This window comes from Aspergillus ruber, assembly GCF_000600275.1.
Source record: "Aspergillus ruber CBS 135680 unplaced genomic scaffold scaffold00002, whole genome shotgun sequence".
Lineage (NCBI taxonomy): Eukaryota > Fungi > Ascomycota > Eurotiomycetes > Eurotiales > Aspergillaceae > Aspergillus > Aspergillus ruber.
The window spans coordinates 1,452,013-1,476,876 of NW_024467298.1; the positions used below are offsets into that span (position 1 = coordinate 1,452,013).

At 50.9% G+C, this 24,864-nt stretch overlaps 12 protein-coding genes across 12 annotated transcripts; 6 read left to right on the forward strand and 6 right to left on the reverse strand.

Moving 5' to 3' along the window:
- Window positions 1-3: 3 nt before the first annotated feature.
- Window positions 4-1,663, reverse strand: EURHEDRAFT_408585 (putative salicylate hydroxylase). Its single transcript, XM_040780867.1, has one exon. It carries the CDS (start codon window positions 1,497-1,499, stop codon window positions 486-488), a length of 1,014 nt encoding a protein of 337 aa, XP_040642994.1. The 5' UTR covers window positions 1,500-1,663; the 3' UTR covers window positions 4-485.
- A 44-nt stretch (window positions 1,664-1,707) lies between these two features.
- Window positions 1,708-2,975, forward strand: EURHEDRAFT_399577 (uncharacterized protein; the record flags this gene model as incomplete). Its single annotated transcript, XM_040779936.1, has 4 exons — window positions 1,708-1,827; window positions 2,045-2,309; window positions 2,396-2,664; window positions 2,718-2,975. 4 exons carry the CDS (start codon window positions 1,708-1,710, stop codon window positions 2,973-2,975), a joined length of 912 nt encoding a protein of 303 aa, XP_040642995.1.
- A 6-nt stretch (window positions 2,976-2,981) lies between these two features.
- EURHEDRAFT_423592 (uncharacterized protein) lies at window positions 2,982-3,146 on the forward strand (the record flags this gene model as incomplete). Its single annotated transcript, XM_040783365.1, has 1 exon — window positions 2,982-3,146. A coding segment is annotated over one exon (165 nt), but the record flags the coding sequence as incomplete, so codon positions are not given.
- A 348-nt stretch (window positions 3,147-3,494) lies between these two features.
- EURHEDRAFT_135195 (arylsulfotransferase family protein) lies at window positions 3,495-5,715 on the reverse strand. Its single transcript, XM_040777751.1, has 2 exons — window positions 5,058-5,715; window positions 3,495-4,996 (listed from the first exon to the last, which is right to left on the reverse strand). Exons 1-2 carry the CDS (start codon window positions 5,559-5,561, stop codon window positions 3,698-3,700), a joined length of 1,803 nt encoding a protein of 600 aa, XP_040642997.1. The 5' UTR covers window positions 5,562-5,715; the 3' UTR covers window positions 3,495-3,697.
- Window positions 5,716-7,771: 2,056 nt separating this feature from the next.
- On the reverse strand, window positions 7,772-8,601 carry EURHEDRAFT_135489 (uncharacterized protein). Its single transcript, XM_040777753.1, has one exon. The coding sequence runs from the start codon at window positions 8,308-8,310 to the stop codon at window positions 7,891-7,893; it is 420 nt and encodes a 139-aa protein (XP_040642998.1). The 5' UTR covers window positions 8,311-8,601; the 3' UTR covers window positions 7,772-7,890.
- Window positions 7,980-9,099, reverse strand: EURHEDRAFT_135576 (uncharacterized protein). The gene has a single exon (XM_040777754.1). The coding sequence runs from the start codon at window positions 8,988-8,990 to the stop codon at window positions 8,307-8,309; it is 684 nt and encodes a 227-aa protein (XP_040642999.1). The 5' UTR covers window positions 8,991-9,099; the 3' UTR covers window positions 7,980-8,306.
- On the reverse strand, window positions 8,962-10,433 carry EURHEDRAFT_520437 (putative alcohol dehydrogenase; the record flags this gene model as incomplete). The annotated part of the gene is made up of 4 exons (XM_040786819.1): window positions 8,962-9,344; window positions 9,396-9,864; window positions 9,914-10,201; window positions 10,252-10,433. The coding sequence occupies 4 exons, from the start codon at window positions 10,431-10,433 to the stop codon at window positions 9,141-9,143; spliced, it is 1,143 nt and encodes a 380-aa protein (XP_040643000.1). The 3' UTR covers window positions 8,962-9,140.
- Window positions 10,434-10,698: 265 nt separating this feature from the next.
- EURHEDRAFT_374372 (transketolase family protein) lies at window positions 10,699-12,928 on the forward strand (the record flags this gene model as incomplete). Its single annotated transcript, XM_040778633.1, has 3 exons — window positions 10,699-10,838; window positions 10,894-12,001; window positions 12,056-12,928. 3 exons carry the CDS (start codon window positions 10,699-10,701, stop codon window positions 12,926-12,928), a joined length of 2,121 nt encoding a protein of 706 aa, XP_040643001.1.
- Window positions 12,929-14,068: 1,140 nt separating this feature from the next.
- Window positions 14,069-15,671, forward strand: EURHEDRAFT_408589 (putative phosphatidylglycerol specific phospholipase). Its single transcript, XM_040780868.1, has one exon. It carries the CDS (start codon window positions 14,220-14,222, stop codon window positions 15,573-15,575), a length of 1,356 nt encoding a protein of 451 aa, XP_040643002.1. The 5' UTR covers window positions 14,069-14,219; the 3' UTR covers window positions 15,576-15,671.
- Window positions 15,626-17,717, reverse strand: EURHEDRAFT_471079 (MFS transporter). The gene is made up of 2 exons (XM_040785322.1): window positions 17,051-17,717; window positions 15,626-16,985 (listed from the first exon to the last, which is right to left on the reverse strand). Exons 1-2 carry the CDS (start codon window positions 17,661-17,663, stop codon window positions 15,802-15,804), a joined length of 1,797 nt encoding a protein of 598 aa, XP_040643003.1. The 5' UTR covers window positions 17,664-17,717; the 3' UTR covers window positions 15,626-15,801.
- A 1,858-nt stretch (window positions 17,718-19,575) lies between these two features.
- EURHEDRAFT_471081 (cutinase 1) lies at window positions 19,576-20,746 on the forward strand. Its single transcript, XM_040785323.1, has 3 exons — window positions 19,576-20,110; window positions 20,182-20,393; window positions 20,447-20,746. The coding sequence occupies exons 1-3, from the start codon at window positions 19,931-19,933 to the stop codon at window positions 20,712-20,714; spliced, it is 660 nt and encodes a 219-aa protein (XP_040643004.1). The 5' UTR covers window positions 19,576-19,930; the 3' UTR covers window positions 20,715-20,746.
- Window positions 20,747-21,383: 637 nt separating this feature from the next.
- Window positions 21,384-23,114, forward strand: EURHEDRAFT_541214 (MFS general substrate transporter; the record flags this gene model as incomplete). The annotated part of the gene is made up of 5 exons (XM_040787388.1): window positions 21,384-21,589; window positions 21,641-21,662; window positions 21,710-21,783; window positions 21,835-22,164; window positions 22,214-23,114. The coding sequence occupies exons 1-5, from the start codon at window positions 21,390-21,392 to the stop codon at window positions 23,112-23,114; spliced, it is 1,527 nt and encodes a 508-aa protein (XP_040643005.1). The 5' UTR covers window positions 21,384-21,389.
- Window positions 23,115-24,864: the final 1,750 nt, after the last annotated feature.

Below are 24,864 nucleotides of genomic sequence, written 5' to 3' on the forward strand. Positions count from 1 at the left end.
TATCAGGTGACTTGTGCGATTTATACAGTTATGAACGGTATGTACAAGTGAACATACTCCTCGCTCTCTCAGCCTGGTCCTGAATGTCCACGTCCCATAACCACCGCAATCGCTCCTGGAATGTTGCCTTCAACTGTTTCTCGTCATTCCCGACGCCGTCCAAGCATAAACACAGCAAATGCGCGTTCTCCTTGCTAGTTGTTACGACTTTCTGACTGCGCGGTCTCCGAACAGCATCGTATGCCTTGAATGCAGCCACAATGTGCTCAGAGGTGGTCACTCGGGGATCGCCCAACAGTTCTGCTAAAACGTGCGCGTCTTCAATGGCCTGTCCGGCTCCAGCACCTTGGTGAGGCGTGGATGCATGCGCAGCATCGCCTAGAATGGCCACTCGAGAGCGAGCATATGTCGAGATGTGCGGGTGTTCAAAGATGGCCCATTGCGTGGGATCCGGCATGTACTATTGCCGTCAGTACAGAGTGCTTCTACGCGTATTGTAGAGGGGACGGTACCTCAACAAGCGATTGAACATAGTCACCCAGATGCTCAGCGTCCCGTCGCATGTCTTCTTTGCTTGCTGCACGCACCCAGGCATCATCATTCCACTGGTCATTCAAGACATACAACCCCACGTTGACCTTTTGTGCCCGCATAATTGGATATGATATCCCATATGCCCCTTTCCCTACGTACATCGTAGACACTCGCGCCCGATGGTCTCCAACAGCTTTGGTCATGGTCTCCATGTCCAGCACAGCGCGATATCCATACATGCCGCTGTATCGCGGGAGGACGCGCTGATATTCCTCCGGGGGTATGATAGACTCCTTCACCTTGGACTTGATACCGTCGCAGCCCACGACCACATCTGCTGTAGCCGCTGTACCATCTTCAAACCGCAGTTCTACACCATTTGCCGTCTCTTCCAAATGGGCCAGTCTCTTGCCAAAATGCGCGATTTCCGGTGGAATCAGACTCACTAATGCGTCTAGAAAGTCCGCCCGGCGCACCGTGGTTTGGCCCGACGGCAATGCTTTCAAATCTAATAGAACGTCCCCGGATTTTTCGTCATTCCCGGTCGCCCAAACAACTTCGAACCATGTCTCGCGGAACCGTTCATACCCCGGACTGTCCGCATGCGTGGTGATGAGCGAATCGTAAATGCGACGGATCTGCGGATCGATCAGGGGCATCGTCCGATGTGCGGCTGGCCCGATGGTCAATCCCAACCCGACTTCTTTGAACTCCTGTGCAGCCTCATATATCTGCACGGGAATGTTTCGTCGTAATAAACCCACGGCCAAAGAGAGACCCCCGATGCCGCCGCCGACGATGGCCACGGTGAAGTTCTTTGTGGACATGGAAATCGGTGTGGCGACAATCAATTCCTTGATATTGATTTTTAGGGAATAAAACAGAAGCGAGTGAGTCGCCGATCTCTGATGAGCATTAAATAGATTGGAGTTGGAGATAGCAACGCTGGCATTGCCTCGGATCATATTGTATGGTGGGGTTGCGGTTGCGGTATATCTACGATTACCGAAGTTGATAAGGCAATTCTACAGTTGGCTGTACATGCATTGGGAGGTACCTGGGCACTTCTTAATGAGCTTCATATAGTTGGCATTGAACACGCGCGCATTCTAATGCCAACAGTCGTCGGGATAAGACACTCATTGAACGAGCTCTCAACAGATGATTTTGGGAATGTGCGAGATGCTTATGGACCACGGCGCTAGAGTTGATGGACAGTCGCTGGAAAACTATTATACATCACAGTTATACCAGAAGGTGAAGCATGGAGAGATTGGTAAAGCCTCTCTGCTCGTGAGCTGGGGATCAAGATTGGATGAACTTATGACGAGGTCCCTGACACTGTCCTCGGAGCAGCCATGAGTGTCGGAGATTGCACAATGATCCAAATTCTCCTGCACGCGGGAGCGGAAGATACGGGGCAAATGCTGGTTCAGTTGGCAATTTAGAGATTGCAAAATATCTTCACCAAGTTGGAATGCTGTCTCATATTCTCCTCCACTTCGGACAGTCTATTCTCGTATCCGCCACCCGTGAACAAAGCCAGGGTAGAGGTGACGGGTTCGTCCAGTATCTCTTGGATCTGGATGTAAACCATCAGCGCGGCACTGTTGGGTGCCCACCAATTAATATGATAATGTTGATTGAACCGACGGAAGGCGTTTATGATTATATCCTATATACATCTCCCTTGAAAGAAGCGATCAACTTACAGAGTATTACACTCACAGGAATGTTCGTTGAACATGGTACTCCTGTCACTGATTATGAACATTGTGAGGCGGTCGAACAGAATTTGCGCTTTAAGGACACGACCTCCTTTCCTTGCTATCAGCGAAGCTATTTCACCACTCATGTGCAGTCCCCAACTCCTTCGCGAGTGCTATAAACTTTAATACTGCCAACCTCCTCTTCCAGCGCTTCTTAAATACTGGACTTGATCCACGAGCCAAGGTCCTTCTGAGCAAAGATACCGAGGATTCTTACTTCTATCATCAGCATGGTATCATCGAAGGCTATGCTTATGAATCTGTGCTTGAACCTGCCGCTGGATTTGGGGATGGCTTGAGTCTCGCAACGCTCCTTCGAGCCGCAACGTGGACCGTCACAGAGAAGGGACGAGCCCTCGCCGTGAGCATCAGTCACCGAAAAAAGAACTCGGTACAACTTTTATTGATTCCCAGGCAGACGTGAATGTCGAGACCACTTTGTATGGTTATTATACCACACTGAGTGCGGCTACACCGCTCGTCCTTGCGGTCGAACAGCAGGATATTTCATTGATAAGGCGTTTACTAAATGCTGGCGCAGATTCCAGATATCCCCCGGCCTTCGTATCCGCTGCTTCTACAGAAAACAAGCAGATCATGAAGATTATACTAGAGGCGGAGGCAAATATCAGTTCTCTTTCCTCAGAATCCTGTGGAATAACTGCGTTTTAGCGTGTAATAGAGGAAGGCAAAGTTGAGCTAGTGGATATTTTACTACAAGCAGGGGCGGATGTAAATCAAAGACCGGCCAAATACAGAGGGGCCACAGCGTTGCAGCTCACAGCTATTGGAGGATACATCAGGGTAGCCCGCAAGCTGTTAAACAGAGGCGCCAGTACATCAGAGCAATCAAACTTGCAGAAGATCGAGCACAATACGCTGCAGCAAAGCTCCTTCGTGACCATGGGGGTTGGGTTGAGGGTGATGCTCGACAATATAAGTACGAGGTTTTCAATGCTGCGGAGTGCTTTAAAACAAATAAGAAACATGAAAAAATGAGCATTAACGAAGGGTTTATTGGAAAATAAATGTTGATTCTGTTATGTTCGTTTTCATCGGTGTCTCCAATTGCTAATCGATCATGCCCTTAGCATATTCTCTTTATCAACTATCCGTTCTTTTATATGCACCGGTAACGGTCCATTTGTGCGGTCACTATTCGCTGACAGGACAGGAACGGCCGATAGAGCATCTGCTTGGACTATACCTCCGATAATCCTTAGATTGTAAGAGCTAAAATGCTATGAAAGTATACGTTTATTCGGTGAATGACTTTATATTTAGAGTAGGAAGATATACTCCCGGGGAGTTCTTATGGCACTTTGCACAAATCTTCGAATTCCTGATATTTGCAACGCACACATCAACGGTATATGTGCACCACAAACTGCAAGCTAAACCGATCGATCTCCTTCGTTCTCACTCATATCTACCAGTTGATAGTCACTGGATCGCCGTCGCCAGATGCGACAATAGCAATACCGGAATAGCCCGAGCAGCAGCCCGCTCCCAGCCATTAGAAAGGCGATCCCTAGCACATAGGACTGTAAGTTGAGGAGTCTATCCAGTCGTAATCCTAGCGGCCGCTGGAGTGGAGTCGACCTTCCCAGAACCGTACCATGAGCATCCAATGCGGCGACCCGAAATATGTCGCAGTTCACGTCATCTGGAATCGAGATTCCAGTCTCAAAGCCATCCTTGTTGGCCTGCAGGATCCCGTTGAAGGTCAGGTTGTCCAAATCGTGCCCATCCCATACCTCGAGCTGCCAGGCGTCTACTTCGGTGGCACCGTTCCAGCTTACGTAGATGACGTTGTCGTCTGCAACAGCATCTGGATTTGTGAGTGGACGGCCAATCCATGAATCCTTGAAGGCACGGTAGGAGACCACACGCCCAAAGGTGTAATACAGTGATGCGCCAAAATGCACGTCGCATACCACATTTCCATCCGGTGTGAACTCCGTGTAGGCGGCACTGTGACCCCATCCAATAAAGACGTTCCCGGTATCATCCAGAACTTGCATATTTCCCTGCGACGTCGACTTCAAGACCTGCGGATGGTGGTACGCAACTTCCAACTCCGCGGTTCGGGATTCGTAATTGAGATGGATGCGCATTCCCCGACTAGACGCCTCAGGATCCTCGTTGGAATGCGCTGTGTTATCAAAAAGAGTTATGGTGTTGTTATCACGCCAGCGCGCGTCGTGCTGCCAGCGGAAATCTGTCGCGGTCCCATCGGACAAGTCTGTGAAGTCGTTTGCTTTCCCACCCAACGTCCAGAGAACTGCGCCGGTACTTCCATCGATATAACTCACGGAATGGGCATGTCGAGCCGATATGAGGTAGTTGCCTTGTGCATCTTTGTCTACGCTGTTGATGTGATAATAATCAAAAGCTGTATCCTTCTCGTAGCCCTTTGTGTTGAGAGCCTCGTATGTTACGTTGACAAGAAAATGGTTCGAAGCGCGCCACTCGAAGAGCAGTTCCCCTGTCGCGATGTCAATCTCCTGGAAGAGTCCGTCGTAGAGCCAGCCCAACGCTGGGCCACCGATGGGTGTCAGATCGGTCGGGATAGGTTCGTAGATGGTTACCAACGCAGTTCCATCATTTGTCAGGGTGAATTCGTGAAGATCGCCGCCGTCAAAATCGCCAACGGGCCGGATTTCGTAACGTTGGGTATAGGTCGAATCCAGCTGAAGCGATTAGCGCGTTAGTATCAGGGCCATCATTTAATATACCAGCTGCCACACATACCATAAACCATGATCCCTGTCCAAGACCTCCTGCAACCTCTTCTCCCTCCCAGTATGTAAGAAAGTCTTCACCCTGATATCTCTGGAGCTTAAAATCTTGCGTAATGTCGTGGTTGTGTTTCATCCAGACGAGATTCCCGGCCGCATCGAGGATCATCGGCCCCGGATGGGGAATTGAATCGCCGCGCGGAGCGAGAAAGGTATATCGCGGATCACATCCCGAGTCCCACTGGGAGATCTCTACCACAGGCGATTCAGACTCGAAGGAGACATACGATCGGGTCGGTCCGAAGCCATACAGGCCAAGGTCGTACCAGCTCAGGTCGGTTCGAGGACGGAATTTGAGCAGGTGAGGAAGGGCGAAATAACAGAATAGGTAGAGTAAGCTAACGGTAGTACACAGAGTCAACAACCAGGCTTTCGAGAAAACATCTGGCCATGCACCCTTGGCGCGCCGGTGTTGCGGATGGCGGAGACAAGGGAGTATTTGAGACCACCGGGACATGGGCGCATCATGGAGCCGACGAGGTGAGTCGTTCCTGGCTTTCAACAACAATAATAAGGCAAAGAAGTCGGCACGTTAAATGCAGATCGGAATGCGCGGGGGTATGAACTATTTTTTTTTTGTCTGTCTTTGCCGAGAGAAGCGGACCACTTCGCCAAGTCAAATAACTGGGCTATCCATTCCTAGCCGACGGAGGATGCACTCGTTTTGCTCCATAGCCCCCTATCTTCCGGCTTAGCGTGGGAACACCGATAAATAGAGTGGCAATGGCGCCGGACGTTGCGCTGCGGCAGATTTCTAGCCTTGCGACTATGTATGTAAGTGTCGTTGCAAGTAAGTTCGGTTTACGACGTCCAGAGCATGACGTATCCCTGATAACCGAATAAGAACCTGGGCAGTGGACCTCCTTTTCCTGCTCGTAACCAATAGTCGGTATAACATCGGAACATAGAAACTGCTTTTTTGGGTCGCTCCATAAAAGGAGGGCCGGGCGTAAATGAATTGGCGAGTCATTCTGAACGCAAGGTTTCTAAAGAGGTATGTGTCCAATGAGACAATGTCGCAGGGAAATTCAGGAGATCTGAGAAATGAACAGTGGGCCCTCGGACATAACGTCTCAGTCCATACAGAACTGTCAAAAACAATGGCAGCCTCTGGAGTTGCGCGTTAATCGCTCCGGCATCGTCTTCAGTCAAGTGCTACAGGGCTGTTCATATAAAATCTCGGTTTGACACGCGCAATGAGACTCGTATGCCTGGATTTGGTGCTCGCTGTCCGCAAAGCATCGGATTGGCCAAGCTGCCCGAGACCACGGCAGAATCCAGCAATCGAGACCACATACTATATTGCTGCTTAAGATCTTTTCCAGCCCGAGTGCGCCAAGCGAGTCTTGGTTGGTGGAAGGGAGACACGCGACAAGACCTATGGTGGCGCAAGGAATAGAACTCCTTGGCGAAGGAAGACGCCTGGATATACTTCCAATCTCGAGACCTTGCAGCAGATACCCCTAGTTCAGTATTCTTCTGCCGGTTTGGCCTCCGAGAAGACATGGCTCTTGGGATATACTCCGTCCGTGACTCGGTACGACTACTGACCTGATATGTCACTAATAACATGGCTGACTCCCAAGAAACTGGAGATAAAGTCGTCCATTCCAAGCATCGTATTAACAGTACGGAATGAATTACATTCAACGTACAGATTAGCAGTTGTACTTGTACAGGGTAGAATAAGAACATTCCCCAAAAGGCAACATCTGTCGGATCGGAAATACTCCGTCTCCACATCACGTGCTCCACTTTCCCTTCCGGGAAGAAACAAGCGCTCTTTGCCATTTTAGGAAGCAATCTCTATTGTTACGCGCTCTTTGCCGATGTAGTTACCACTTCCAGGTATTACAGGCGCCTCCAATCGATTTATGCAGCATCTGCAAGCACAAACACTTCATCCTGATTGTCTCGTCCGCATTTCCAACCATTCCTCCACAATCCCCGCGTATGCCGATGGCCCATAGACCGTACTTATTTCGGACTAGAAGCGGCCGCCCATTTGATGGGGATCCAGCCCAAGGTCTTGAAGGAGCCTGTGCCTGTACTGCGGCACTACTAGGCACGCGAATCACGGGGGAATAAGCGCGGAACTTACGTGGATTGCATCGACGTTGAAACCACCCCGGGTGAGGTTTTCCCAGACCATCGTCGGAAATATCCTGGTCCAGATCTTTGTGGGAAAGAATATTAATTCCTGGGGAGAATGTCTACCCGGTTTAGATTTGACTGACCCATCACTATCCAGCGCTCCGGTAAGAAAAGCAGCCAGCCAAAGCGCCTGTACTTCTGCTGCCAGGGCTGGGGATACCATTCGCTGGAACGTAGGATAGGGAGAAAAGTCATCAGATGGACGCTCCCTGACAGACTAATGATCTTCCTATGGGTTCTTCGCAGCCTCGATTCAATTGCCACCGAGTTCATGCCAGTAGCTAATGCTGGACCATGGTTAACACCGAAACAGCGAATCTTCCAAAGGTATTTGGTTGCAGGACAGAACTTTTGCATCTTCGCATCCGAGTTATACTGGGCGGCGTTGATCATAATACGGACACTGGATTCCTAGAATCGTCGAAGCCAAAGTCGCCCCAATGGATTACCATGTATTAGCCCCCGCGACCACGATCCTTATATTCGGATAGTCTAGCCCCATTGGTTGGAGCACGAAACAAATGATATCGTTTTAGGCAGTTCATTGAGACATTGAATCAGCAGACTCATAGATCCAGTGCTTGGTCGCTGGAAACTGGGCTGTTTGTTGGGAAGAAAGGAGCCAGATGGTGTCATACATGATATTCTAGGGCCCTTGTCACGAATGATCCAATGTACTTGAGCCGGATTTGCGGGAACAATAGACGTATGCTGCCAAATAACCCTTGATGCAGCAACACAAACAAATAAAAAAAAATCAAGCAAAGACTTATTTGTCTCGTATACCGCCACAGAACGCAGCGGGTGCTGTTCATTATATGTTCCAACTCCCTTCTTCTCTGAAACCTGTCGAGAACAGGATGATAGCCAAGATGGCCTCGGCAGTATTCGCCTACGTCTTTTGCGTGGACATTGTGTAGCATTGAACCAGCTGTCCAGTTTAATCCGGAAATTTCAGGCATATTCGGCTCCGACGTCAACCCGGCAGCAAAAACAAGTTTATCGCAGAGCATAGTAACATGTCGGCCCGGCGATAGGGACACGACTTTCATTTCCAGTTTTCATTCTTTGTTGGCAAGTCGACTGATAGTCGCAACTTGAAACTGTCAATGACCCTGGTGTTGTATACCCGAAGACTCACAGTCCAATTGAAGCGCATACGCTTTGTCAAATCCCATTTTTCGTTCCACGCATGGAGATATCGATTGATTTTACAGACCACAATGGATTGATTGTTTGAGCCACCTTCGTCATGCCCAACGGCGGACGTCATCGGAAGGTCGCTGTTCTCGTACATGCCGTAGGAATTTTGACTAGGCAAGTTAGGATACAGCCTATCATGATTCCATGTGCCTCCGAGTCCGGCGCGTTGTCGGTAATCAGGAGATGAGTTATGTTCCTTCAAGAACCTTGTCTTTGGATGTGGCGAAAGGATGCAGGAGGTCACCAAGACACGACTTCTCGGGATTGCCTGAGGTCTCATCGTCGTAGGCTCCGGAAACATGAAGGTATGTTTTGGCCACAATGGGACCATAGAGTTCTGAAAAGTCAGTGCGCGTGTGACAGTGCCAGAGCGCAATTGACCTGCTCCAACAACAATGACTCTTGACAGGATGTCTGGAGACTGATTCAAACCTGCTGCAGATGTTCTTGAGCCGGCAGCAGACCGCATAAAATAATTCGACATCAGATGCATCTCGGGCCAGGGAGAACAAAGAATGGCACTGAACATGGTTACCAAGACGCATTAGTATTGTTCTTTCCTATTATCCGAACAATACGAGGGAATTTCTACTTTTTGACTCGGGAATTTCAATCCATCGGCGTCATTATATGTATTCTAAGTCTGGTAGGTTACCATCAGGCTCTCTATTTTTGGCCATTAAAAAGTCGCATCAACCTCGTCCATTACCAACACCTTAATGCTCGGGGTTGTTGCATCAGCGCAGATATTGAGCGCATCAATGGCTTTTTCCAGGGGAACAGTATGCGACACCAGTCTTTTCAGGTCCAAAATCCCTCCAGCCATGCACGCTATCGCCGGCGGCCAGGTGTCGCGGTAGCGATTTATAAAGCGCAGGTCAATCTATCCACCATGAGTATACACGTCTGAACAGATAAACCATGAGAAACGTACCTCAGCTAGAGAAAGATGCATGAATGGCAAGTTATTCACGACGGATTTTCCCACACCGATAACCACCACGTTGCCCCCGCGTCGCGCAGTATACGCTGCCGTACATATACTACTTTCAACCCCGGTGCATTCCAGAACAGTTTCCGGTGCAAAGTATTCCTCATCTCCAAACAAAGCCCGGATCACCTTGGCATTACCCTCCGCATCCAGATTTCGGTTAACTTGGTATGGTGTACACGTCGGAGCAAATTCCTTTGCAAATGCCAGACGATTCTCATCCAAATCGGTCACGATAATGGGATGCGCACCGGACGCCCGCGCCGCTGCGAGAGCAATCAAACCGATGGGACCGGCGCCACATACGACAACGCCCCGACCGAGATGTAAGCGGGCAACTTCAATACCACGCATGACGACTGAAAGGGGCTCGAGGAGGGCGCCCTCGGCGTAGGTAATATTATCCGGTAGTCTATTGTTGTCAGTAAGCCTCCGAGAGAGCGAATGAATGTGCGATTTACTTGTGCAGCCATTTGGCAGGATGGACTTTGTATCGCTGAATGGTGCCATTGTACGGATAGACACCGGCGAACTGCACGTCCTCGCAGAGATTGTAGCGTCCATCGTTACAGAGGAAGCATTGTTCGCACGGGACACCGGGTTCAACGGCGACCCGGTCTCCTGGTCGGAGATTTGTTACATCTTCACCACATTGCAGCACAATACCTGCTGCTTCGTGGCCAATAATACAGTCATTTTCAAAAACCAGTGTATGGATCCGACCGGCCTTCCAGAAATGGATATCGGACCTTATTAAGTTATCAACATATATGTTCATGAATATCTACGAAGGACATACCCGCAGATGCCCGTGGCCTTGACTTGCAGCAGAACCTCTCCCCGTTTTGGAGCATAGACGGGAGCATCGACTTGCTTTAAACGGTGATCGGCCGTGACCTGTAATGAAGGGTTGGGCAGCGGCGTGTGGATAATGTCGGGCTTGGAGGGCACAATCTGTTCCGTTTCGATGGAGGGAGCCATGGCTATGGAGAAAGCAAACGTTCTCAAGGTACTCTGGGGTTTCCGGGGAAAGAAAGAAATAAAAGTATTCTGACTGTCCGACGGCAGTTATAACTGGGAAATGTGCCTACCAGTTGTACACGGATTTCCTAATGTGGTAACTATTGCCTCTGGTTACCCGATACGGCTAATGCTTGATCCTACTAAATGCGTGTTGCGCGATGGAGCTATAATATAAATGTGACATTCACCCCCTGGCTTGCTACTAGCAAACTAAACAGACAAAATGGCGATCGAATCTGTCCCTGTTAATGAATCTGCACTGCCGTTGGTGCAGCATCTAAGCAAGAACCATGATCTGGTCCTCAGGACGTTTCGAATGCTTATCGCGGATCTATGCCAGCAGTTTGGTGGTGGACACCCAGGGTAAGGATCACAGTAAATTATCGACGATGGAATACGTATGCTAATACTAAAGCAGGGGTGCCATCGGCATGGCGGCCATTGGCATCGCCCTTTGGCGGTACGTGATGCGCTATGCACCACATACTCCGGATTACTTCAACCGTGATCGATTTGTTCTCTCCAATGGACACACCTGTCTCTTCCAATACACATTCCTACATCTCACCGGGTACAAGGCTATGACTTTCGAGCAACTCAAGTCGTACCACTCGGACCGCGTGGACGCTCTGTGCCCTGGTCACCCGGAGATTGAGCACGAGGGTATCGAAGTGACCACGGGACCTTTGGGCCAGGGTGTCGCGAATGCCGTTGGTCTTGCCATTGCCAACAAGAACCTTAGTGCGACATTCAACCGGCCCGGGTACGACTTGGTGTCCAATCACACCTGGTGCATGATTGGCGACGCATGTTTGCAGGAGGGTGTCGGCCTTGAAGCCATTTCCTTCGCCGGCCACCTGAAACTCAACAACCTGACTGTTATATACGACAATAACCAGATCACCTGCGATGGATCGGTAGATCTCACCAACACCGAGGATGTCAACGCCAAGATGCGCGCATGCGGATGGGGCGTTATTGATGTCAACGACGGATGCTACGATATTGAGGCTCTGGTGCGAGCCCTTGAGCAGGCCCGCGCATCGCAAGACAAGCCGACATTTATCAACGTCCGCACTGTCATCGGTCTGGGCAGCAGCGTCGAGGGCAAGGCAGCAGCCCATGGCGCCGCTTTTGGCGTCGACAATGTGGGTGAGATGAAGAAGGCGAACGGATTCAACCCAGACGAGCACTTTGTCATTGGCGACACCGTCCGACAATTCTTCGATGACCTTCCGACTCGTGGAGAGAAATTAGTGCAGGAATGGAACAAACTCGTGGGACGGTACACAGCACAATATCCCGAATTGGGTGCTGAGTTTCAACGTCGGATGCGCGGTGAATTGCCCTCCAACTGGAAGGAATTGATTCCGACTAGCTTTCCCGAGAAGCCAACAGCGTCGAGGGCATCGTCTGGACTCGTGTTCAACCCGCTTGCGCAGAATGTTCCCACATTCATGGTTGGCACAGCAGATCTGTCGCCCTCGGTCAACATGATCTGGAAGGACAAAGTGGATTTCCAACATGTAAGTTCCCTTCCTCCTATATCACAGTCTTTCCAATACTAACTCAGTAAACAGCCTGACCTGCGCACCAACTGCAACATAAATGGCAACTACTCCGGCCGCTACATCCACTATGGTGTCCGCGAGCACGCCATGGCCGCCATCTCCAACGGCTTGGCCGCATATGGACCAACCACCATTGTCCCCGTCACGTCTTCTTTCTTCATGTTTTACCTGTACGCTGCGCCGGCCGTACGAATGGGTGCCCTCCAAGGCCTTCAAGTCATCCATGTCGCCACTCACGACTCCATCGGTATGGGTGAAGATGGACCAACACACCAGCCCATCGAGCTGGCTGCTCTCTATCGGGCCATGCCTAACCTGCTGTACATTCGACCTGGCGACAGTAACGAGACAGCAGGTGCGTGGATTGCCGCCATCGAGGCCAAGAACACGCCAACGATCATCTCTACTTCACGGCATGTTTTGCCTCAGCTGAAGCAGACACGTCGGTCTGGTGTCGCCCGCGGTGCTTACATTCTCGAAGAGGACAGCCATGCCAAGGTGACAATTATCGGAGTGGGCGCGGAGCTTTCTTTCGCGTTGGATGTCGCGCAGAGCCTGAAAGAGACCCGCGGCATCGCCGCCCGCGTGGTCAGTTTCCCTTGCCAGCGATTGTTCGAGCAGCAGCCAGTCGAGTACAAACGCAGTGTTCTCCAGCGCCACGCCGGTACTCCTGCGGTGGTTATCGAACCTTATGCACCCAATGGTTGGGAACGGTATGCGGATGCAGCTATCTCCATCAGACGGTTTGGACAGAGTTTGCCAGGTAAGGCTGCGTACAAGTTCTTCGGCTATGAGACCGACGTGATGACGAACAAGGTGGCTGGCTATTTGGACCAGCTGGCCGGAGGCCAGGTGCTGAGAGGAGAGTTTGTAGATTTGTAAAATAGATAGCACTCAATTTGATATCCTTCTTTCACTTATTCTGCGCTTTGTTTAGGTCTCAACTGGCACCTCTCCAGCTCTCTAGTTGACATTGCTAGCTCGTCCGGCCAAGAAGATGTGCACAGCGTAATCAATGCAAGGCTGATCCTGTCCGCACCATCTCGACATCCGACTCAATGACAGCCGAGCAACGATCGCCTTTCTCCTTGCAGGGCCTAGTCTGGGGTGCATATAAATCAATCATCTTCTATATCTGTCTCAAATGCTGTAAGGAGTGCGTCTGTCGGTGACTGAACTCTGTCGTGTAAAGTAGCCATGATAGGTACAGATGATTTGTCATATTTGCATTCGGACTGCATGTCTCATTATGCAGCTACCTCGACAATCAGTCTTTGGACGATACCGACAAACATGAGATGCTGCATAGATTTCACTAATCTCCCGGTCCGATCGATCATTCCAGTGACAGAACAAATCAACAACCACGAACTTTTTTTCCTCCGGTCGCGGCCTGCCTCGTCCTCTTTGGCTTTCCTGCATTCGCCGAAATACATATTGCCCAGAACAATGCCCGTGGAGCCAATCTCAAAGTAGCCGGACGTGGTGCCGACGACGCTTGCAATAGGTCTGGTGGTGATGGATGACCGGGTGAGTGATATAGGCCCCGTGAACGAGCTCGCGCAGTTGACTGGCTACTCATTAGAGTGCACGCGATGCAGCGGACCAAGGTGATCACACCCGTGGAGATTGTTCGGCACGCTCAGACAGTATGGTCCGGGGGCCCGAGGTTCACGATAACAGGGTAATGGATATCTATGGATACGTTGAGCAGCCGGTATTATACCATTATACCATTTATCGTCTTAGAGCACGAAAAATCACCAAAAACAAGTGAAAAAGGTGTATTATGCTGTTTCCGTGCTGAGTGCCTTCCTAAAGCGGTATGTTTGATATGTTAAGGTACCGGCCAATAATAGACCGTGTCCTGATCATCTGGGCAAGCGGTCCACTTGAACCGGATGCATGCCGTTACTCTATTCCTTCTTTAACTTCAAGACTGTGCTTATGTCCAATAATATAGGGCTTTCTCCGCACAATGTACCAGGACTGGCCTTGACCCCCCGGCGTCTGATCCACTGATGGCTATCCGAATCAAGCAATTGTGTCACGGGGCAGCTGCACGTGTTGGCACCTCGGATGTTCTTTCAGAAGTCGCGATGGCTTCACCTTCTTTTCCCGACTCACCGTTTCCCATTATAAAAGCCTCCCAATTGTCTGCCATTCCGAGAAGATGGACTTAACCGCCGAATCCATTAGCGCTGCCGTCACAATGAGCATTCGTTCGCTCACCAGAGTTCTCCAGCTGTCGCTCGGCCTCGGTGCCGTTGCTGTCCCCCAGACCCAACCCGCTACTTCCTCTTCCTCTTCTTCTTTGGACAACCCCATCAAGAACGTGGTTGTGCTGGTCCAGGAGAACTTGTCGTTTGACAACTTCGCTGGTGGTCTGACCTACAACTCCACTATTGACGGTCTGGCCAACCGCGAGTACTGCAATCCGACCAATATCACCGACCCCAACTCGCCGGTCGTCTGCGCTAAACCGATCGCGAAAAATGTGGCCCCCGATGACCCGGATCACAGTATTGCTGGTGGCAACATGCAGATCTACGGTTATGACCACCCGTCTTCTGACGATGCGCCCGACATGCGCGGCTTCGTCACGGAGCAGATTCGGTCCTACCCGGACGCAAACAAAAAGCGTGCCGCTGAGGTGATCAACTACTATACCCCTGAGCATATCCCCGTGTTCAACGCCATGGCGGAAAACTTTGTTCTGTTCGACCGGTGGTTCGCCTCAGTCCCCGGCCCCACCAACCCAAACCGGGCGTACCTGACCTCGGGCACCTCGCACGGTCACGGTGAAAACGACAACGACTTCTTGACCTCGTCGCTTCCGCAGAAGTCCGTCTTTGAGCAGCTGTCGGATGCCGGCATCAGCTGGATCAACTACTCCAACACCTCCGGCTTCCTGCCCGATGCTCAGTTCTACGAATGGACCGCCAAGTCCGGCAAGGCCGACACCAACGTCAAGCCCCTTGATCAGTTCTACAAGGATGCTGCATCCGGCTCCCTCCCTCAGTTCACCTGGATCAATCCCGAATGCTGCTCGTACATGTCCTTCCACCCGCCATCCCCCATCAACATGGGTGAAGGCTTCATCAAGAGTGTCTACGAGGCTGTCCGCAACAGCCCCCAGTGGAACGAGACCCTGTTCGTCCTGACCTTTGACGAGCACGGTGGATTCGCTGACCACGTCTCGCCTCCCGAGAACGTGCCTGCTGGCGATGACCTCACCTACACCGAGACCGCTGGTGACGGCAAGCCGTTCTCGTTCGCTTTTGACCGTCTGGGTGTCCGTGTGCCCACCGTCCTCATGTCCCCTTGGGTGGGCAAGGGTCTCGTGCAGAACCGCCCGATTGACGAGTCTGGTGACTTCACCCACACCTCCATCCTCAAGTTCGTGTCTGAGCTCTGGAATTTGGACATTCTCACCCCTCGTGTCGCCTGGTCACCCAGCTTCAAGCACCTGATCACCAACCAGTACCGTGACAGCCCATCGAAGCTGCCGGAGCCGGCTGACTTTTAAATGTGGCACGTTTGCATGATGATGTTACGATAGATTATACATATTAGTATGCGCGATTGGCTTCGCATTAGATGAATTAAAGCATTAATTATTGACATTAAACTTCGTATATGTATAGGTATATGTAAAGTACTGATGCACGAACACGCTATGCATGATAGTAACGAAAGCAAGGGTATTGAACTTTTAGACAAACAAATGACAACCTCCCAATGCAAAGCAGCTTTTAGAAATGGAAAAATGACTTGCGCCGGCTTCGCGTCGACCTGGAGCGCGACCGTTGTGTGATGGCCGAATTCCGCGTGTTGACACGGTCGATATCGTACGGGTTCTCCTGGTACATAGTCTCGTTCTGTTGCTCCGTCGTCGCAGTATGGATGGAATCACCATCATCGACCTGATCCTCGCCAACTGCACCGTCAACCTGGTCCTTGGCAACGGGTTCCTTCTCCTCCGGCTGCACGACATTCTCCACCAGCTTGCGCTTGAAGTCGTCCGCTTCTGCGGCGTACTTGCAGCGACGACGGATCTGCGGGCCGTACCGGTAGAACAGGAATGGGAAGGGCAGACAAGCCACGCCAAGGAAGGCGGGGATGCATGATGCCCAATGGATTCCCAGGTTGTTGTACATATACGTGGTGAACAGTGGGAACCCGGCACCGAAGCATGAACGGATGACCGAGTTCGCGGCCAACACGGATGCGGCATAGATAGTGTATGCGTCGACGAGATATGTCATGATGGAAAGGAAGACAAGGACCATGCCGAATCCGAACGGTGCGCCGGCGATAATGCTCACTATCCAATGCACATTCGTCCCGTTCGTCCAAGCAAACCAGAAAAGACCGATCGGTACTGCGAGACCGCCAATCATGGTCGGCACTAAGCGAGTCTCTGGTGGTGCGAAGCCGTTGTACTTCTTGTTCACGCGAACATAGCGTTTGTTATCCCACATGTTGCCCACGACAGCGATCATCATGCCAACCATAACACCCAGGAACGGAAGACTGCCAACTCCCTCGCTCCAACCACGGATTTCCTGGAAAACGATCGGATAGGCATCGAAGAGCATGTAGAGCGTTCCGTAGACGATGGCCATGTAGATGGATAACGATAGGACGATCGGTTCGGCGAACAAGAGGATCCACGGACGAAGTAAAGCCGCACCAAAGGCATCACTGATGGAGACCTCACCACGCTCGAGATCCAGCTTGCTGCAGTATACGTGACCGGTGATTTTGGTGAGTCGTTGTGCGCGTTTGCGAAGGAGGACAGGAGCATAGGTTTCGGGGACTATGATGCTGCCCAGCATCCAGATGAGACCGCTAAAGATGGCCATGAAGCCCTGCACCCATCGCCAGCCGGCGCTTTGACCGAGGAAACCACCAATGACGGGACCAAGGGTAGGTCCTGCAATATTAGTATTCATTCTCCATGAGAAAAAAAAAAAAAAAGAACCCCTGGAGAATACTCACCTAAGAATGGTGCTCCCGCGAACAGACTCATGGCCAATCCTCTCTTATCCGCCGTGAAGATGTCGGCAATAACACCACCAGCATTGGTCAATGGCGAAGATCCAAACGAACCAGCAAAGAACCGCGTGATAATCAACGACCAGGAGTTCTGCGCACCTGCGCCACCGGCACAGAATGCGGCGAGCGCGAAGAATGTGAACGAGAACACGATTTGACGACCGATCAATTCACTCAACGGGGCCCAGATCAACGGGCCCAGGGCAAATCCGAGGACGAACAGCGACACACCCAACGTGGCGACTTCCTGGACGATTCCGAAAGACTTGGTGACTTCCTGAATCGCTCCGGCATAGGCGGACGAGGATAACGATACTGCAAAAGTTGCAAAGGCGACGACGATGGTGTATCCCCATTTCGTCGTGTCGCTGAATAGCATGGGATTCCGGGGGTCGTCGGGGATCCAGTCGACGATATACGGTTCATCTTCTGTGCCTTTGCCAGGATAGGGATACTCGATGATTTCCGATGTCACGGCGCTTTGGTCGAAAACAACCCTCCAGTACGGAATCCGTTGCGGTCTCGGGGCCTCGATATCTTTACCGGTCGATGCCATGTCTCCTTACTCCCGTTATCCACTCCCACTTTGCCTCCAGCAAGTTGTCCAGGGAGAAAAGTGCAGTGTCATTTCTCTGACGGCGCGTGCCTGTTTTATCCATGGGCCCCGACAGGAATGAAATCACACCACCGATAAGATTTTTAACCTAATAACTCAAAATGGAAAGAACCCCCCCATGTACGTCAGTCTGATTGGCAAACCCGGCGGCAACTGGGTCTTTCCGCATTTAGCTTCCTTCACTGCAACCAATCGGTAAATGTATCGGTAGTTAATCGGCATGCCGACCTTCCGAGCCGCGGCCGATCTATATGGCAGCCCTGGGCCCTTGACAGTACATATATGTTGTGCCGAGATGCAGCAGCTCGAGGCAAGCCGAGTGTCTTTTGTATGGGTTTCACGAAGCACAAGTACACGGGCCATACTGAATAGGGTTTAGGACAAGGTTACTGACATCATTCAGAGAGTAACCGGCCAGAAAGTTCGCGATGGTTCGTCATGATCAGCTCTAGATCTTGGTCGAAGCCAATCAATGCGCATTGTCCGACTCGGGGCCTGTCCTTGCAACAATGATCCAATGCATTGGAGTCTTCGTGACGGAATCACAACCCACGCCATTCCGATAGGCAAGTGGGTCTGTACCAGCTTATGGGTTTTCATTCGATGATCATTCTCGAGCAGGCACGAAAACCAAGGGTAATTGAGCCGCTATCAGGGCAAGCCGTCTTTGATCTCGGGCAAGCAAGGGGAAAGGAGAAAAGAAGACACTTCTGCTGGAGAATTGACGTGGTATATGTGACTGGCCTTTGAAATATCAATACGTCCCGATGTCCCGGCAGACGAAAGCAGCGACGCCAATGCAGAACGATAGATAGATAGACAATAGTAAAGCAGGGCTATAGATTCAGGTGGAGAACTAGAATGCAGGGCCACATGGCCATACTTGTAGATGGTTACATAAGGTAAAAATACATCCAGAACGCCTTTATAGCTGCGAGAAGAGCATTCTGTTTGCGTACACGACCTTGCAGAATACGTCCCCGCTCCCTATGTCGTACGCACGATGGGGCGCGCAAGGATAGACCTACTCCAAACCGACATCGTACGGAAGGGTATAGATCTCGTGCCGATGCATTGTAAGAATCGGTGCGTGTATGGACATAGGTCCGGGAGGAAGCTGAGTAAACAAGGGTAACGGCAATTAAATGTGTAAGAAGCCGAGATCAACTTTCTAGATGTTATCTTTCTACTCTAGTTGCGTGTCAAGGCATTCATAATCGCATGGCACATGCACCTTGCAGGGCGCTGGACCTCGCTTCAAGACTGCCGACATGTACAAACCGAGGCAATCGGACGTCTCAAACAGATGTCTGTCAGAGAATAAAGCGGCCAAGAATCATGGCGTCTGAATTACTGGTGCCTGAACCGTGTACAGGGTCTGAAGGGTCCTCTGGGGTAGATTGTTGCAGGGTGGCCAATGCCGGCGATTCGCCTCGTCATGTGGGTACGGAACAAAAAGAAGGAAACAACGGACGAACGACTACTATTTCCGATTGACCCGATAGCATTTCATTTCGTAGTTCATTGTGGGAGTCAGCCCGAACATCAGCCTTCTCGTAGCCCGACCAATGTCATTACCCGCCGAAGAACCAGAAAGTTCGATCAGGTACAGAATTGGCAGCTTCCCCGGGCCGACAAGTGCTAATGATCGGAGACACACTCTAATTCCGAAACAAAAAAGAGAGCAGATCGAATTTTGGAAAGTCTCAAAAATGCGACAGAACCACGGCACTAACCCGATTTGGAAGCGATGCCGGTAGAAAGATACTCGATATTCGATCTGATAGAGGTTCGCTATCGAGATTATTCAGGGAGAAGTTCCAGTGACATGTAGTGAGCAGGGCTTTCTTTTGTTTGTGTAGTCAAGTTTGTAGTCAACAGCTCGCTTCGATATCATGAGGTACTGTCAAGGGCACCACTAACCTCTGCAAGACCAGAGGTTCAGCAAATGTCAGGCTGAAACACGGTGTCCGGGGAGGAGATCATTTTGAGCATCAATCCCGCCGTCTTGGGATACTCGGCACTAATGGCCTCCCGGTTCCCAATTTTGTGTTCTCGTGCAGGGGCCTGAGTGTTAGAGAACGATATGATTCTCACTATAAATACTGCCATCGACATGACCTAGAGGATGATGTTTTGAAGAGCAATCCGATCCAGTCCTTGACCCTTCTCCGGCAGTCGTCGATTATCACTCCATTACAGGCACTATGATGCTCAAGTCTGTCCTTATTTCTGCCCTGCTCTCGCTGGCAGTGGCTACTCCCGTCCCGCAGCCTGCCGACCTGGAAGTCCGTCAGCTTCTCGGCAGCTCCAACGATGTCGAGCAGGGTAACTGCAAGGATACAATGTTTATCTTCGCCCGCGGGTCAACCGAGATTGGAAACATGGTAGGATTGGACTTGTCAACTCCTCTCGCTGCGGAATGAAAGTAAAAGCTGACATGCATTCCCGCCCACAGGGAAGCGTCGTCGGACCCCCAGTCTGCCAAAACCTGCAAAAGAAACTGGGTTCCGTGGGCTGTCAGGGCGTGGGAGGCGCCTACTCGGGCGGCCTGATGCAGAATGCTTTGCCTCAGAACACCGACCCGGGCGCGATCAATGAGGCGGTCAAGATGTTCAAGGATGCGTCCAGCAAGTGCCCGAAGGCTAATATCGTTGCTGGAGGATACAGGTATGCGTCATCTCTGCCGTCGAGATGTTAGAACGCTGCTGACCAATCTGCAGTCAAGGAAGTGCAGTCATCGACAACGCCGTCCAGAAGCTTGACGACGACGTCAAGAGTAAGGTCAAGGGCGTGGTGTTCTTCGGATTCACTCGCAACCAGCAGGACCACGGCCAGATCCCCAACTACCCCAAGGACCAGGTCAAGGTGTTCTGCGCTCTCGGAGACATGGTCTGCGACGGCACGTTGATCGTGACCGCAGCCCACTTGACATACGGCGCAAACGCCGGTGAGGCTGCTAGCTTCCTGGCCTCGAAGGTTCAGGGTTGATCCAGAGCGAAACGGAACGTTCTCCGCAAAACAGCGAGGTACGTAGACGGTGGTACGAATCACAGACCAACAATTGGCCGTGGTTTTTACCGCAAGTTGCTTAACCGAGAAAGGAATTGTGATTGGTTGAACCGGAGATCGGGTCGAAGGACAAGACATTGGTGTTTCTGGTTCCGAACGGTGGTGGCCAATGTTCATCGTGTGCCTGTGTTGCCAATGTTGTTACTCCGTGCTTGCATAGAATAGAAATCCTCTGGTAGGAATGCTCGCATACCTATTTTCAAAGCAAATATCCGTGATCGACATTGCGTCCGAGATACATAGTACATCAATAGCGTAGCTGGGACACTTAGTAGTTCATACGCCGTCGCCTTAATCCTGTAGGATGCATCAGATATGACGAAATTAGAGCACAAAATCGCCAATGATCGACCGGAAGATCCCCATGCTTGCCCAGACCGGTTATGATGCGTTGCCTCCAATTCGCAGCCCATGGTACGTCAAAGCTTGAGAAAGCTTGACCTGGACTGGATCCAGCCGACTAACTCTATGAAGAGTACGCGGCTGGAATGCCTTTTGTGCAACCGGCCCCTTACCTGAGACAGACTTATCATATAATACACCAATGGTCACCCACATTCCAGTCGGTCATTATCTTTTTCAGTGCAGTGCATCATGAGCAGTTCAGACTCGACGGATCTTGTCAAATCGGAACAACCCTGTGCTGAAGCGGTCCTTTCCGGGCATGAGCTCGAATTCACCCCGGATGGTCAGTTGGTACGCTGGCGACGAGACAACAAACGTCACCCGCGAAATTGGCCGTTGCTTCGCCGAGTCTATGATATCTCGATTATATTCTTTCTGGATCTCTTCCTGTATGGTGTCCTCCCGAATCTGTGGCCGACCAGTTGACTGACCTTATATAGAACTGCTTCGAGTACGGCCGGGGTAAGTTTCGCCTGCTATTTTGACAGAAGCAAAGTCTAACTGATTAGTCTTCGGCCGCCTCAGTAGCCCGTCATGAATACCACCTGGGTCAGACTTTGTCGACCTTTTGCTTTGTCACAGTGTAAGCGTTGTCGTCCTGTTAGTTACCACCACTTCAGCTGACAGAAAACAGCTTCCTTCTTGGGCAGGTGGTTGGATCCATCGTTCTTTCTCCCTGGTCTGAGACTTTTGGCCGCAAGAAGTTGTATATTATCAGCTCCGCACTCAGTTGTATCTGCTGTGTTATCGTCGGTGTCGTTCCCCATATAGCAGCTGTCATTGTAGCCCGTATTGCTGCGGGCTTGCTCTCCGCCATTCCCTACACCGTGGCCAGCGGCAGCACAGAAGACCTGTTCAATTCGCGTGAACGGATTTGGGTCATTTTCGGTTGGACTGTTGCCTCGAATTGCGGATTGATTATTGGGCCCATTATGGGTACACATATCATTGCTGGATTGGGCTGGTATGCTTGCTCTTCTTGGCGTCATGGAACCATGCTGATGCACAAATAGGCGTTGGATTTTTTACATCTTTGCCATCATGATCGCCGCCCTTACTGGCCTCCTCTGCCTCATTCGAGAATCTCGACCCTCATATCTCCTTTCCCACGAAGTTGCAGCCATCTCCCGTGAAACGGGACTCAAGCTCCAGCCGTTGAACCACGACCACGCTCCGGATTTCCAGACCTTCGCCAAAGACGCGCTCTTCCGACCTGCTCAGCTCTTTTTCACAGAGCCTGTTGTTTTCGTTGTGGCTCTCATGACTGCCGTGGCCTTTGGTCTGTTGTATATCTTCACTGAGGCCATTGAGATCATTTATGAGTCTATGGGGTTCTCCAGCACTCAGGCTTCGTTAGCATTCCTTGCTATTGCCGTGGGTGTCTGCGTCAGTACTCTCACTCGGTGGCTAGACGAGTATATCTTTGAGATGCGACACCGTCAGGGCCGGCCCGTCAAGCCCGAGGACAAGCTGGTCGGTCTGGCTCTTGGGGCGGCCGCTTTTGCTGGTGGGCTCTGGTGGCTGGCCTGGACCATCCCGCCGAAGGTGCACAATGTTCACTGGATTGTCCCCACGATTGCTCTGGCGTTTATTGGATACGCCCTCAATGAGTTCGACACAGTTCTGCAGGGCTACTTGGCGGATAGCTACCTGAGTTACTCGGCCAGTGGAACAGCTGCAGTACAGTTCCTACGGGCGTTGCTTTCAGGCGTGTTCCCCCTGTTCACGCCCCAGATGTTTCATAACCTGGGGTCCAACATTGCTGTTTCCATTCTTGCCATCGTGGCCACTTTGTTCTGCGCTGTCCCTCCGCTGTTCATATTTTACGGCGAAAAAATCCGGGCGCGCAGCAAGTTTGCACGATATAGTCTCGTCGTCGAGGCTGAGCTTGGAAAGGATGCGGGTGAACTATGATTTGTATTTGTACGATTACATGCTCATAGAAGTGACTCCATTTCAATTGTATATATTCTGCGAACGAGATTAACATGTATGACCAAATAATCAACCAAGTATTTTAATTGCCGATGATACTCCCGTGTAAAGTGTACGTAGCCTTATCAGTGCATAAACCGTATTTCTGGCAACATTTAGTAAAGGTTATAAGTTATGACTAGCACAATATGGAGATGTTCAGTCTTTCGCCCCATCGGATCAATATCGAGCCAGAAAATCACTGGTCTTTCCCAATTGGAAAGAACTCCTCGACTGCTTCTAATGACTGCCTCTACTCCTACAGACAACACTATGCTTCAGAGCTGCTTGGAGCTGGCGGGTTTCTCTGTCTTTACGGTACGCGAAGGTGGCTCACTAACATGCAGACGATCCGGCCTGGATCCGTGGCAACGAACTACTGCACAGCCGCCTTGATCAGCCCTAGATTCACCTCCTGCCGAGTATAACCTTGTCTCGGGCCTAAGGATATAGGAACTGCTCTGATATCACTCAAGGTTTCAGACACAACCTGAAACACGCAACGTCATATCTCCGCATAACCCGCTGGAGAAATGTCTCAGTTTACCTCGGAACTTTTGTACACACGATGCTCCACGATGCCGGATCGCGATTTGACACCACTTTGTCTCATATTCTTCAAATGGCATATAACTGCCTTGTTCCAATTGGGTGTAATATTCCGAGCCCATGCAAGGCACCTCATATGACAGAGCATCAATTGACGACACACTAGACGTTTGGCTCTTTGACCCTATGAACAGGACCCTATTCGCTTCCCGGGGACCTTGCCGAGTGTCCCAGGCTTCTGCTTTTCATGCAGCTATTTGTGCACTTGGGTGAGAAGCCATGTACACGGTGTCCTGGCCCGAGAAACAACAGAACAACACAACCTTCCACCTTCAAGTCGGCCCTGTGCATGACCAGACCATGTGCATGGAAAAACAAAGTATTGTCGGAATCGGTCATTCCTTTGTAGGATTACCACCAGGTATTCAATTCGACCTTCGCCGTCAGATGTCAACCGAGCAAATGATGAAAATGGGTGACAGCTGAGACGTTCAACGGTTGGCATCCTGTCGACTTCTGTTGAGTCACAATCAAGGTAGCTAATAATAAAGTTACATCATTCCCTCGATCGTTGAATACTTCACAAGATCCAGGTAAACCGGTCTGTCAAATTTTAAGTTACGGCGGTCCTATTTCAGGAAATGTGGAATTCTCCTCTTCAAGGCCAAACATGCACGTCCGAGAGCTCGGGATATTTCCCCTCATTCTCCAAGATTCCTCCTGACACGCATTATTATCATTGTGTCTTCCACAGGGGTTACGGAGTACTCTCTATCACGGGTCCAGATCCGCTTATCTACACCAGCGCAGAATCAAGGCAAATCCAGTCAACAAGAATGTTGATGTGACTCCACGGAAACAGGAGGCTGGGGGTTGAATTCCGGTTGGACAGAAATGCGCCGAACACTTCAAAGCCTGGACCAAAGCAAATCAGTGATCACCGCTGGCCAATGATTGGAACGATAGGACAAGTCGCGGGACCTATTGCCGTGCATCCAGCCCGTCTATAGCTTGGAGCAACTAGTAGCACGTGGGACTTGAATAAAACCGCATAAGCGTTCAAATGATGTGTTGCGTCGGAATTCCACACGACCTTGAGCAACTCCCATATCGTCGATCCGGAATCTCTACTCCGTACCGG

Coding starts and splice junctions, on each gene's coding strand:
- EURHEDRAFT_408585 (XM_040780867.1), bottom strand. CDS start 1,499: ATGATCCGAGGCAATGCCAGCGTTGCTATCTCCAACTCCAATCTATTT.
- EURHEDRAFT_135195 (XM_040777751.1), bottom strand. CDS start 5,561: ATGTCCCGGTGGTCTCAAATACTCCCTTGTCTCCGCCATCCGCAACAC. Junction 4,997..5,057: donor GACAGGGATCATGGTTTATG/GTATGTGTGGCA, acceptor TAATCGCTTCAG/CTGGATTCGACCTATACCCA.
- EURHEDRAFT_135489 (XM_040777753.1), bottom strand. CDS start 8,310: ATGAAAGTCGTGTCCCTATCGCCGGGCCGACATGTTACTATGCTCTGC.
- EURHEDRAFT_135576 (XM_040777754.1), bottom strand. CDS start 8,990: ATGTTCAGTGCCATTCTTTGTTCTCCCTGGCCCGAGATGCATCTGATG.
- EURHEDRAFT_408589 (XM_040780868.1), top strand. CDS start 14,220: ATGGACTTAACCGCCGAATCCATTAGCGCTGCCGTCACAATGAGCATT.
- EURHEDRAFT_471079 (XM_040785322.1), bottom strand. CDS start 17,663: ATGGCATCGACCGGTAAAGATATCGAGGCCCCGAGACCGCAACGGATT. Junction 16,986..17,050: donor CGCGGGAGCACCATTCTTAG/GTGAGTATTCTC, acceptor CTAATATTGCAG/GACCTACCCTTGGTCCCGTC.
- EURHEDRAFT_471081 (XM_040785323.1), top strand. CDS start 19,931: ATGATGCTCAAGTCTGTCCTTATTTCTGCCCTGCTCTCGCTGGCAGTG. Junction 20,111..20,181: donor CAACCGAGATTGGAAACATG/GTAGGATTGGAC, acceptor TCCCGCCCACAG/GGAAGCGTCGTCGGACCCCC. Junction 20,394..20,446: donor ATCGTTGCTGGAGGATACAG/GTATGCGTCATC, acceptor ACCAATCTGCAG/TCAAGGAAGTGCAGTCATCG.